Genomic DNA, 14,113 nt, shown 5'->3' with positions numbered 1-14,113 from the left:
TATAAAGTAAGGACCAATATACTTCTCCTTTAATGCTGGATTTGACTCCCAAAACCTCCTGAGTATATGCGCCTTGACCTGCAGACTGGGTTGTGGATTTGGAGTCTGATTACACCCAATGGATTTCAATTAACTTGAATTGTCCTGTATTCTATTTTGTAATTTCGGTCTCACAATAGGACTTATGCTAGTGTAATTAAATTGTAAATCATGGATCAGTCGACTCCCAGAAAATGTGTCCCAAACTAGACAGTAATTATCCAAACAGGTAGGTAAGTGTCTGGTCACTTGGATCCCCCCCCCCCGATTGCTAAAACCAGTCGACTCCGACTCCTCAATTTCCAAGACACCGACTCCAACTCAGACCCCCTCATACATGACTCATGTTTAAGTGATAAATTTACTGTAGCACAGATTCATCTCAGCTAAAAGTCTAGACCCTTAGATCAGGAATAGGACAGACATTTTTAGGACATTTCATAACTTTCCCAAATTCTTATGAAAAAATATTCCCCACAAACTGTAGTAAACTACTGTACCCAATTTATTAGATATTTTAGGAGTCTGTCCATTTTATACCGGCTCCACGACTCCGACTCCACAGCCCAGGCTAAAACTGTGGTCCTAAGCCTCCTGTGTGACTGCAAGGGATATTCCCAACATGTACAGTTATATGAAAAAGTTTGGGCACCCCTATTAATCTTAAGCTTAATGTTTTATAAAAATTGGTGTTTTTGCAACAGCTATTTCAGTTTGATATATGTAATAACTGTTGGACACAATGTTTCTGCCTTGAAATGAGGTTTATTGTACTAACAGAAAATGTGCAATCTGCATTCAAACAAAATTTGACAGGTGCATAAGTATGGGCACCCTTATCATTTTCTTGTTTTAAATACTCCTACCTACTTTTTACTGACTTACTAAAGCACTTTTTTTTGTTTTGTAACCTCATTGAGCTTTGAACTTCATAGCCAGGTGTATGCAATCATGAGAAAAGCTACTTAAAGTGGCCACTTGCAAGTTGTTCTCCTGTTTGAATCTCCTCTGAAGAGTGGCATCATGGGCTCCTCAAAACAACTGTCAAATGATCTGAAAACAAAGATTATTCAACATAGTTGTTCAGGGGAAGGATACAAAAAAGCTGTCTCAGAGATTTAACCTGTCAGTTTCCACTGTGAGGAACATAGTAAGGAAATGGAAGAACACAGGGACAGTTCTTGTTAAGGTCAGAAGTGGCAGGCCAAGAAAAACATCAGAAAGGCAGAGAATAAAGAATGGTGAGATCAGTCAAGGACAATCCTCAGATCAACTGCTGCAGATGGTGTCACTGTGCATCGGTCAACTATACAACGCACTTTGCACAAGGAGAAGCTGTATGGGAGAGTGATGCGAAAGAAGCCGTTTCTGCAAGCACGCCACAAACAGAGTTGGCGGAGGTATGCAAAAGCACATTTGGAGAAGCCAATTTCTTTTTGGAAGAAGGTCCTGTGGACTGATGAAACCAAGATCGAGTTGTTTGGTCATACAAAAAGGCGTTAGGCATGGCGGCAAAAAAACACAGCATTCCAAGAAAAACACTTGCTACCCACAGTAAAATTTGGTGGAGGTTCCATCATGCTTTGGGGCTGTGTGGCCAATGCCGGCACCGGGAATCTTGTTAAAGTTGAGGGACGCATGGATTCCACTCAGTATCAGCAGATTCTTGACAATAATGTTCAACAATCAGTGACAAAGTTGAAGTTACGCAGGGGATGGATCTTTCAGCAAGACAATGATCCAAAACACCGCTCCAAATCTACTCAGGCATTCATGCAGAGGAACAATTACAATGTTCTGGAATGGCCATCCCAGTCCCCAGACCTGAATATCATTGAACATCTGTGGGATCATTTGAAGAGGGCTGTCCATGCTCGGCGACCATCAAACTTAACTGAACTGGAATTGTTTTGTAAAGAGGAATGGTCAAAAATACCTTCATCCAGGATCCAGGAAATCATTAAAAGCTACAGGAAGCGACTAGAGGCTGTTATTTTTGCAAAAGGAGGATCTACTAAATATTAATGTCACTTTTCTGGTGAGGTGCCCATACTTATGCACCTGTCAAATTTTGTTTGAATGCAGATTGCACATTTTCTGTTAGTACAATAAACCTCATTTCAAGGCAGAAACATTACTGTGTCCAACAGTTATTACATATATCAAACTGAAATAGCTGTTGCAAAAACACCAATTTTTATAAAACATTAAGCTTAAGATTAATAGGGGTGTCCAAACTTTTTCATATAACTGTATATGCCATAAATATATAGAATGAAGTTCCCATCAATGAAACGGACATCTCTCCCTAGAATGGGGTCCTGTATAAACACCAATGTCAGTGGACAGGTGCTAAGAAATCCCATTCACTTGTATGGGAATTCCCAATGAAAGAAGCTCCCAGCAAGGTGCTGCTCTTGAGATGCTGGTCCTATGGGTGGGACCTGCACCCACATTTGACATTTCCAGCAATTAAGAAATGTGAATAGCTCCTTCACAGTACGACTAGTGAGGAGACCTTTGGAGTGGCCAGTGATAGTGTGCGGCACCACTCCTATTAAATGCTATGAGACAGACTAAGGCTGCGTGCCCACTATGCATTTATCAAGCGTTTTCGCTGCGGAATTTCCGCAGCGAAAACGCTTAAAAAATGCTTGGTAATACGTGCCCATAGTCCCCAATGATAATCCGCATGTGCTGTGCACATGCTGCGGAAATTTCCGCTGCGGATTATCATTGCGGAAAAATACGCAGCATGTCCATTAATTTTACGGACACGTAGCGTAATTGCCGCCATTGACTTGCATTGAAACGCATAATATCTGCAAGAGCACATTTGCACAAGCGGATATTATGCGATTTAATGTGCAGATGGTACCCAGGTCAGGAGAAGAGGAGACTCTCCTCCTTACTCGGGTACCTTAGAACCTGTTAAAAAAAGAATTTAAAATAAAAAATAAACATATACTCACCTTCCGATGGCCCCCGGTGTTTTCTCCGCTGCGTCCAGTCTGTTGTATGGGTCGCGGTGGTGTGAAAGGACCTGCCATGACGTCATTTAGTCATGTGACAGGTCACGTAACCTCGGCATACTTGTATATTATTATGTTTGAGTCCCTGCATCTGCATGACTTACGGCTGTAAGACTGCCTCAACACATACAGGGATTGCCTTTTTGTTAGGGAATCCTCACATTTGTTGGAGCTGTCTTACAGCCATAAATCATGCAGATGCAGGGACTAAGACATAATATACGAGCATTCTGAAGATAGTCGAAAAGCACCTGAGCATGCTCAGTGAAAGGGTTAAACGAACACACTGGCTCATCACTAAAGCTTAGGTATAATATGAGGGGAATGCTATATAAATTCCTCAGCACTTCAGCGCCACTCCCCTCTTACTGGAGGTGATGATGACTTACCATTTGTCAGCCACTTGGCCAGTGATTGGCTGTAACAGTCAGGTGACTGATGGAGGTGACGTCAATGCTGGTGCTTGTCATTGCTATTGCTTAATTATAGATCATTCTCCTCCTTTGGGGACAATTTTGTAATTGCAGTGACCCTCCTTTACCTCCCACTATAGTTGTGCACGCTTCTTGCAATGAGTAACGTCACTTGTGTAGCAGGAGACCGGAGAGCTAACACTGCGGTGAGTCACACCGGCCGGCTCCAGGCGGCCGCCATCTTTCCGTAGAGCAGGAAGGGACAGAACCCTTAAAGTGTGCGCTCCCTCTAGCGGCCGTGCTCGGAGCCTTTACAAGTGACGTCAGTTTGAATCTTTCCCGCTTCGCTGTAAGTGATCCAAGATGTATAACCGGGGAAAGTGACAGCAGAAGTGAGCGGAGAGTGCGCTGTGTGGAGATGGCGTCCCGGAACCTGCAGTACGGTGAGGACACGGTTGTTATCATGTGTCTGTCACAGCAAGTCATGTATGCAGAACAGCGATTATAGCCCTGCGGTCAGGTGACCCGTGCACCTATGTATGTATCCCCTCCATTGACTACGCATGCGCGGACACTTCTGGTTGTGGACATCCGCTGAACCGGGAATCCAACACAGACAGTGGCGTTTTCCTGCGTATCAGGGAAGGTCCCACTGATCCATGGGACCAGATATGTGTGGCACCTGGTGGAGGAGGATAGACCCACTGCAGGGAGACCATGCCCAAGCTGCATTAACGTGCGTGTCTTCATGAGATCCAGCACCTGGAACACCTCTGCCCCATCACTGCAAAACTCAACAGCGCCACTTTTTTTTCATGTGACTGTCTGGTACTGCGTTTTAGCTGAAAATAAGTCCCAAATTCTTGACTGGAGGTGAGATGCAGTACCAGACATAGCCACATGATTGAGTGGCGCAGTGGTGTTTTTTTTTATCCTGCCCTGCGGCTAGTTATTTGTGAGTCCGCCTGTAAACCTCTGACCAGTATAAAGGGGCCACAATGAATTTCCTTCCTGTCATTGTCCATTTTAGTCTCTGAAAGTTGGTGTGAATTGATTTACATGTCCCATTCAGCCATGACAATGGTCTAAAGGTGCTGCATGGGGGTGGGGAGGAGTATCGCCACTTATCTTCCGGCCTGGCACTACGTCATACCACAGCGCCATCCTGTCAGGCAGGTAAGAGGCGGTACTGCCACAGCTCTAGTCTGTGTGCCAACTGAAGGTAATCACTGGGATCGGTGATGTCTGATGCTTGTCTGTGTCTGTCTGTCAGCTGCACGGACGGTGACCTGAAGGGCAGGGAACATCGCGGCTTCTTTATTCCAATCCTTCTCAAGAACGTCATGCCGGGGGGATATGGGACCCTCAACATTGGACACATCCTTCGGATACAAACAAATTCTTCCTTTCGTAAATAAAAACCACAATTGTTGGAACTTTACGTCCTCCAGAAGTTGTCACCTGTCTAATAAATGTATTCTTCCTTCTAGTGAATAGCCGTCTCCCGATGCTTCAGCTGGAGGAAGAAGACCTGGAGAGGAATCCCCAGTTTAGTAAACTCTTACTAGAATTGTGCCAAATTCTGGAGCCAAGTGGGGCTAATGCCCGGCTGTGCCGAGAGCTGGAGGAGGTAATGACTAGAAGGCAGGATGTGCAGAGCCGTCTGTGCCGCTGCTCCCTATGGGGAAGTACGTAGACCCTTTTAGGGATGATTTGATTACTATAGGAATATACGTAGACCCTTTTAGTGATGATTTGCTTACTATAGGAATATACTTAGACCCTTTTAGGGATGATTTGCTTACTATAGGAATATACGTAGACCCTTTTAGTGATGATTTGCTTACTATGGGAAAGTATGTGGGCTTTTTTTAGGGATGATTTGCTCCCTATGGGAAAGTATTTAGACTCTTGGGGATACATTGCTCACTATGGGAATAGGTTCTTTTGAAAATTTAATTTCATTGTCCAAATTATCTTTTTATTATTCAGATAGTTTCTATACTAAATTGCAGAAAAGTCTGACAGATGAAGGGACCTATTCAGATAATTACATATGAGGTTCCTTGCTGATCCTTTCCATTTTGGCTAGAAATGACCTAAGTCAGTTATTACAGTGAAAACTGTCATTGTGTGATAAAATTCCAGTTGTACAGTGCTGGGAGTAGTGCTAAGGATCTGTTGGGATGGTGGAGACCCAGGAGCGATATGTCAATTATATGACTATTTGCCAAGTGCCAGCGATGTGATACTGATCTGCTAATGTAATGCTTTTCCTTTGCCACTGCTACAAAATAGTTCACCTGCCAATAGTTAGAGGTGACTGGGGAATAATTGTTAGATGGGTGTTTCCATCTCATACATTTATGGTATATTTACAGGTTATGCCATAAATGTGTAGTAAGGAGTAAAAGGAGATGGACGTTTCTGTTTTACCACGCTGCTGCTGAAAAAGTACCGTATTTATCCTATCACCCATGACAGCACCTACAACGAGAGAGGGGATCCGCTCTTTCAGGACAGGAAACCTACAGAATAAAAGGGCGGCGCCTCTCCACCACCTCAGTTGGTTTCCTGTCCTTGAGGGGGAACCTTGTTAAAACGGCAGAAGAAAGAAGAGAAGATTATTCCCAATGGGAGAACCTTAGACAGGCTTACCTGTTGAAGATCCGGATATGACTGAGCGGAAAAGCTGCTGTGGAACTGCGCCCCTATCTGGGTTTGGCAGATCCAGCTCTGCACGTCAGTTAGAGAGCAGCTGTGGACCTGCGCCCCTGTCTGGGGTCGGCAGCTCCAGTTCTGTGCATCAGTGGAGAAGCTGCTGTGGAACTGCGCCCCTGTCTGGGGTCGACAGCTCCAGTTCCGTGCATCAGTGGAGAAGCTGCTGTGGAACTGCGCCCCTGTCTGGGATCAGCAGCTCCAGCTCTGCACATCAATGGGAGCACCTGTTGAGCTGCGCCCCTGCCTGGGGGTAGCAGCTCCAGCTTTGATCGGTGCACTATTGGAGGCGCCCCTGCCTGGGATTGACCACCCCAGTACTGCTCAGGCATGGACGGATGGAGAGGAACAGGCCTGTGACTCGTTCCAGCCTCTGATTCTGTACAGCTGGTGGTGAGTGATCTTCGTGAATGTTTACCTTGTTTATGGGGCCCTTTCCTTTTTATGGTTACTACACTGTGTTCAGAATTATTAGGCAAGTTGTATTTTAGAGGATTATTTTTATTATTGATCAACAACTATGTTCTCAATCAACCCAAAAGACTCATAAATATCCAAGCTTAATATTTTTGGAAGTTGGAGTGGGGTTTTTTTTAGATTTGGCTATCTTAGGAGGATATCTGTTTGTGCAGGTAACTATTACTGTGCCGAATTATTAGGCAACTTAATAAAAAAACAAATACAATCCCATATCACTTGTTTATTTTCACCAGGTAAACCAACATCAGTGCACAAACTTTAGAGATAAACATTTCTGACATGCAAAAACAAAAAAATTAGTGATCAATATAGCCACCTTTCTTTATGATGACACTCAACAGCCTTCCATCCATAGATTCTGTCAGTTGCTTGATCTGTTTTCGATCAACATTGCGTGTAGCAGTCACCACAGCCTCCCAGACACTGTTCCGAGAGGTGTACTGTTTTCCCTCCCTGTAGATCTCACATTTTATGATGGACCACAGGTTCTCTATGGGGTTCAGATCAGGTGAACAAGGGGGCCATGTCATTATTTTTTCTTCTTTTAGACCTTCACTGGCCAGCCACGCTGTGGAGTAGTTGGATGCATGTGATGGAGCATTGTCCTGCATGAAAATCATGTTTTTCTTGAACGATACCGACTTCTTCCTGTACCACTGCTTGAAGAAGTTTTCTTCCAGAAACTGGCAGTAGGTCTGGGAGCTTAGCTTCACTCCATCCTCAACCCGAAAAGGCCCCACAAGTTCATCTTTGATGATACCAGCCCATACCAGTACCCCACCTCCACCTTGCTGGCGTCTGAGTCGGAGTGAAGCTCTCTGCCCTTTACTGATCCAGCCCCTGGTCCATCCATCTGGCCCATCAAGAGCAAGAGTCACTCTCATTTCATCAGTCCATAAAACCTTTGAAAAATCAGTCTTAAGATATTTCTTGGCTCATTCTTGACGTTTTATCTTATGTTTCTTGTTCAAAGGTGGTCGTTTTTCAGCCTTCCTTACGTTGGCCATGTCCCTGAGTATCGCACACCTTGTGCTTTTTGATACTTCAGTAACGTTGCAGCTCTGAAATATGGCAAAACTGGTGGCGAATGGCAGCTTCACGCTTGATTTTCCTCAATTCGTGGGCAGTTATTTTGTGCCTTTTTTGGCCAACATGCTTCTTGCGACCCTGTTGGCCATTTGCCATGAAATGCTTGATTGTTCGGTGATCACGCTTCAAAAGTTTGGAAATTTCAAGACTGCGGCATCTCTCTGCAAGACATCTCACAATTTTGGACTTTTCAGAGCCCGTCAAATCTCTTCTGACCCATTTTGGCAAAGGAAAGGAAGTTGCCTAATAATTAAGCACACCTTATATAGGGTGTTGATGTCATTAGTCAGCACCCCTCCTCATTACAGAGATGCACATCACCAGATTTACTTAATTGGTAGTTTGCTCTCAAGCCTATGCAGCTTGGAGTAGGACAACATGTATAAAAAGTATTGAAGTGATCAAAATACGAATTTGCCTAATAATTCTGAACACAGTGTAGGAAAGGCTGAAGGAAGTTAGCGCAAAACTCAAAAATGTGTGTGTGCGTGCTCTGTAAGACCCCATCTGGGCCAAGGGCATCGTGCTTTAAATTTGGCTTCAGGACGGAAGCTGGACCATAGACCTCTAGGCTAAAGTGAGCCACGTTTCTGGGCCGCACAGAGTCTCATGATTGGCCTTCAGAATTGACCACAAAAATGAGCCTCAATCTGCTCAGTAAATGTTAAACTAACACTTAGGTTTTTACTGTTGTCCTCCAGTCTGTTTACTCCATCCATAGGACGGCACATGGTGTTAATACAGCACATGGTCTCTGTGAAGGTCTGCTGTCCAGCTGCGTCTCATCAGTTGGCTCCTTTAGGTGGCGCTAGTCTGACAATTGAGATTTACCACCCAAAGGAAAGGTTTATCCTTCATTCAGAGGGATTGCTCTTTTAAATAAAAATCTGAGCGCAGTGCCTTATAACGCCGCTTTGCGGTTCACAAAGAACACATCATAGCGCTTTATATCACATCATAGTGCCTCATAGCATAGCGCTTTATAGCACATCATAGTGCCTCATGGCACATCATAGTATAGTGCGTCATAGCATAGCGCCTCATGGCACATCATAGTGCGTCATAGCATAGCGCTTCATAGCACATCTTAGTACGTCATAGCGTGGTGCCTCGTGGCACATCATAGCGCCGTATAGCGTCCCATAGTGCTTTATAGTGCCTCATGGCATAGTGCCTCATAGCACTTCATAGCATATCATAGTGCCTTATGGTGCATTCATAGTGCCGTATAGCGCCTGTTAGTACCTCATAGCCCTTCACAGTGCCTTTTAGTACCTAATGGGGCCTCATAGTGTCTCTCAGTGCTTCAGGGTGCCCCTGTGCCTTGTAGTGCTTTTATAGGGTGTCTGTGCCTCATAGTCCCTCTTTGTAAAGGTACTGGTTCCACAACTAAGTTTATGTCTGACAAAACCAAGTTCAGCGACTGTAAACTGTGCATGGCAAGCTTACCGACTTCAGGGGGAAAAATATCCTAGCCTCTATTTTGAGACAGAGTGTGGCAGTATTCCTGGCTGGTGCTCAGCTGGCTCGGTGGAATGCCGATTGGAGGCAGGTGACAATAAGAGCGCTTCCTTAGTTTTGCAGGTTAATAATAAACCTTGTAGGTTTTCACTCTTAAAGGTAGGAGGCATTATGTAGTTCTCATACAGCTATTGTGCGTTTGGTCCAATCGAGCGCAGTTTTCTTGCTATTTACAGGTTGCACAGAAGTCGTAAACATTAATATTTCTGGTCTTGTCCAAGCTCTGACTAAATAGGACAGACCCCGACTACTCATATACAGCTTAGCTAACCCAGCTTGATCAAACAAAACAATATTTATCCAGGGCAACCACTGATACTTGCAGACTCAGCTCAGGTGCAGTCTGGCCTGTGTCTCTGATTAGCTCCAAGACACATACCGTCTGCTCTGCTTTCCACCAGTCTGACTGTGGTGAATGCCTAGCCTGCTCTGGTGCTTAGCTCTCCAGGGGTCCTAATCAAGACCTGTAAAGCTATTATTTAACCCAGTCCTACCTGGGTTTGCTACAACCCGAAGGGACTGTTGAGATTCCTGAGAGTTAGATCATTGGAAATGGACTCTAGAAGAACTGCTAGCAAATCTGCAGTTCCAGATTGCGATATCTATAATATAACGCTGCAAGCGTCCCTCTGTCTGAAGCCTCGATAGACTGCGCATGCGTGACACACAGTCTGGCTCTAGACAGAAGAACGCTTGGAGCCGTTACAGGTAAGAGGAGTGTATGGTACTGGAGATCGCGGTATGTGTAGACACTGAACGCATACCGTGATCTCCGGCGCCATACTTGCATACTTACCTGACCGGGAGGAGCGTTGCTGCGGCGCCTCTTTTCGCCGGAGACCAGGGCAGGAGTGAGGCGTCGGATATGCACATAGTGCTATTCGGCACCATTTTACTGAAGACACATTTGCAGTGTCTTCAGCAAAATGGCGCCAGACAGCGCGGTGCTCTGGCGCAGCGCTCCTCTCCGGCCTCCGGCAGAACAGGACGCAGCAGCGCTGGAGCACAGGGAAGAAAGGTGAGTATAAGTGTTTATTTTTTTTGGATGTGTGTACAGCCTGAAAGGCATGCGGGGGCCACACATACCAGGATTGGGGTGAGGGGTACCACACATACCAGGATTGGGGTGAGGGGTACCACACATACCAGGATTGGGGTGGTGAGGGGTACCACGCATACCGGGATTGGGGGGGATGAGGGGTGCCACGCATACCGGGATTGGGGTGAGGGGGGCCACGCATACCAGGATGAGGAATACCATACATACCAGGATAGGGATGGGGTACCATGCATACGAGGATAGGGATGAGGTATGGGGTGCCACGCATACCGGGATTGGGGGGGATGAGGGGTGCCACGCATACCAGGATTGGGGTGAGGGGTACCACACATACCAGTATAGGATGGTGGGGACAGGATGGGGGCAGCACAAATACCAGGAGGGGGGCAGCACATACCAGCATGGGAGACCATATACCAATAAAAATGCTCGCCACCCGGGTGTAGAACGGGTTCAATAGCTAGTAGTAGTATAGGCATTTAAGGAGGTATACAATCAGGTTCCAATTCACATGAAACATCAAATTTCCTGAGAATAGTTCTTGGCATAAAATGAGGATTTAGGCTTTCAGTTTGTGTCCTTCCATTCAGATGTTAATGAGCCTTGAGGCTTTATGGAGGATTATAGTAGTTAGGACAACTCTCATATCGAAGGAAGAGGCATTGACAATAGTTTACCTCAACTATTTCGGGATTATGGGCAGATCCATCGAGCTTTGCAGAACTCACTGGGCAGTGCGTAAGAGTTGTGGTCTCCCAAGGTAGAATAAGGAGTCCTGCTAAATGTCAAAATTAATAAGCAGTCTGGCCACAACTCTGAACAAGGCAATATTGCTGTTAATAACTAATCTCCTACATTCCAGTAGTAGCATGGTCACGGGTACACACCCGTGGGCTGCCTCTAAAGATCCGGTTCCTCTAACCTAAAGAAGCTTTAGGCAGTATATAAGAAAGCTCCATTCATCTATACATGGTCACCATGTAAAGGTCTTGTCATACAACAGAGTAGCTTTATCTTACATAAACCATTATGGAGGCACTCTGCCAAGATCCCTAATGACACTTATGTTCAGATGCGAAGTCTCACCTTTTATCTTTAACAGCACCTCATATAAAGAGGAAGAGAATTGCAAGTAGACCTTTTTAGCCGTAGACTACTGGAACATTGTCCAACCTTCATTGAATAAGCAAGGAATGTGAAAGTGAGCTTTGGATCTAGGCCCATTTTCAGTCCAAAGATGGTACCCTGGGATGTGAATCCAGTGCTTATGGCTGTAACAAGCCTTCGCTTGAACCCATGGATTCAGGGTCTTCACAATAAAGACTATTATCCCGGTGGCCCTGACTTCAGCATGGTAAGTTAGTGACATTCAAGCTTTTTCGGTTAATCCATTGTTCATACAGATCCTAGAAGATGGGTTGGGTCCGGAGCTACTTTATCTTCCGAAGATAGCTTCCAATTTCCATAGAAGTCAGGAAATTGTGCACCCTACTTTCTGTGCTAATCCGGGGGATCCATGGCAGAACAATAACACAAGCGGATGTCCCCATCAAGCATTATGTAAGGTTGCGATTCAGTCTTCACCTTGCACCTTCTATAGACACTATAGGCTTGATCTGGGATCCTCTGCTGTCCTTTCCTTTAGGAAAACTGTTCTACAGGCTGTGGTTCCACCCTAACTTTAAAGTTTTTTCTCTGTAAATCTCTCGTTGTAGGTGCTGTCATGGGTGATAGGAAAACACTAAATTACTTACCGGTAATGTGATTTTCCTGAGCCCATGACAGCACCCTTATATTCCCTCCCATAACTGGTAGAAGTTGATCACGTCATTTCCTTCGTGGTGTTTGATTCGCGTGGTGTGTATAAGGAAAAATCATGGGATATATAACTATTAAGTAGTGTCCTCTCATGCTCTGTAAACAACTGAGGTGGTGGAGAGGCGCCGCCCTTTTATTCTGTAGGTTTCCTGTCCTGGAAGGGCAGATCCCCTCTCTCGTTGTAGGTGCTGTCATGGGTTCAGGAAAAACACATTACCGATAAGTAATTTAGTGTTTCGGACTATAAGTTTCACCCCAGGTTTGGACAGCAGAAAATAGGGATAACATTTTTTCCTATTAATTGAAACTTCCCTGACCGGTTACAGTGGAGGGGTCATCATCACTAATTTTAATGTACTAATGTATAATAAGGAGGTAATAAATCTATTGTTAGTGTCTCTCTGCAGTGTTATACACACATCACATATAAATATCTTTATTTTGCACACAGCTCTGCCACACACACACACACACACACACACACACACACACACACACACACACACACACACACACACACCTCAGTTGCATGCACATGTACGTACATACACAGCTCTACTACATGCACTGAGATATACACACACACACACACACACTATACGTTACCACATCTTGCAGTTCCTTATCGGGACCTGTACAGAGGTTGCAGTAGAGCATTTGTAGAACCTTTCACTTGATTAACTCACGCACCTTTCAAGTCATGTGATCAGTCATCTGACCTGAAAGGTCCTGGAATTACTCCTGCATAAGGTCCTTCCGCTGCTCATCTCCTGCAGCCTCTGCTCAGTCCCGGCAGCTTGCTCTCCTTCTCTGCACCAGTCACATAGATCAGTGTATGGCAGGAGGAGCGAGGGAGCTCTCTGATCGGGGAGGACGTGGGTCTGCTTTCTCCTCAATCACAGGTAGCTGCCTCCGGACTAGAAGACACACACTTATTAACTAGGGTTTTTCTTGTTACAAAAAATGCGTCTTGTAGTGCGAACAATACAGTAGTCGTTCCACGATGTGGTAGTATTTAGTAGTGTATTTATTATACCTTTCAAGTTTGTACCTAACTCTGCTGGGTGTGAATAAAGTGTGGTTTACATAAGAACCAATGATGACAGAATATAAAGGGTGGGGGGAATAGAAAAATAAATACAAGATATACTTATTGTGGGTGCTATAATGAAAAGAAAAAAAGCTCAACACATCTAAAATTGATAAAAGACAAAAACCCCATAAAGGATACAATTTATCAATGCCATTGTCAAGAAAAAAAAGGGAAAATTAACACCGTGCTTACATTTCTATGAACAGCAAATCTTATCAAGAGGCTGCATGAGAACAAATCATTACTGATGCTCTAGTAATAAAAATAAAAAAATAGTATTTGAAGTAAGTGGCTAGCAGTATCATTGATGCTACTCACTGCTTGCCACTTAGTATTTGAACTATTTCCCCACTTCGCAAATACATGCATTAACTCCCATTAAAGCATTTTTTTTATCAATAATATATATGTTTGTTTGTTTTTATACAAGCGATCAGAAGATCACTGCTAAGGGGACTATTAAATACAATGAAAAGTTTAAAAAAAATGTTTTAAACAATTAAAATAATAAAAAAACACAAGTTCAAATTACCCCCCTTTTTGCCACATTGAAAATAAAACAATTAAAAAAAAATACACATTTGGTATCGCTGCGTTCATAAAAGTCAGATCTATCAAAATATAAAACAAATTAATCCAATTGGTAAACGGCATATCGAAAAAAAATTCAAGATATCAGAATTACGTTTTGTTTGGCCGCTGCAACCAGGGCTGTGGAGTTGGAGTCAGTATAAAATGGACCAACTCTGACTCCTAAAATATATTGTAAGGCATCACAGAGATGGTTGTCATCTGTGATGTAATCCTGGAGTGTTGCTCTAGTGCACATAGCACTAAGAGGATTGTTTGG

The 14,113-nt window shown here is 44.3% G+C and overlaps 1 protein-coding gene across 4 annotated transcripts in view; it reads left to right on the top strand.

The window, feature by feature from the left end:
• The first annotated feature begins 3,763 nt into the window (after positions 1-3,763).
• The window catches only part of HAUS4 (HAUS augmin like complex subunit 4), a 31,444-nt gene continuing 21,094 nt past the window's right edge, over positions 3,764-14,113 (top strand). The window contains exons 1-3 of one of the 4 annotated variants that reach the window (XM_073671098.1): positions 4,292-4,660; positions 4,758-4,894; positions 4,975-5,114. In XM_073671098.1, coding sequence (XP_073527199.1) covers positions 4,828-4,894; positions 4,975-5,114 — 207 coding nt within the window. In that variant the 5' untranslated portion in view covers positions 4,292-4,660; positions 4,758-4,827. Of the gene's footprint in view, positions 3,928-4,045; positions 4,221-4,291; positions 4,661-4,757; positions 4,895-4,974; positions 5,115-14,113 lie in introns of those variants that run through there. The other 3 variants (XM_073671097.1, XM_073671100.1, XM_073671099.1) reach the window with 3 other exon arrangements.

This window comes from Phyllobates terribilis, unplaced genomic scaffold (genome assembly GCF_046119375.1).
Source record: "Phyllobates terribilis strain yellow unplaced genomic scaffold, ASM4611937v1 Scaffold_1__5_contigs__length_1240528914, whole genome shotgun sequence".
Classification (NCBI taxonomy): domain Eukaryota; kingdom Metazoa; phylum Chordata; class Amphibia; order Anura; family Dendrobatidae; genus Phyllobates; species Phyllobates terribilis.
Note: the sequence above shows the minus strand (reverse complement) of the source record. Positions and strands in the feature narration are given on the sequence as shown.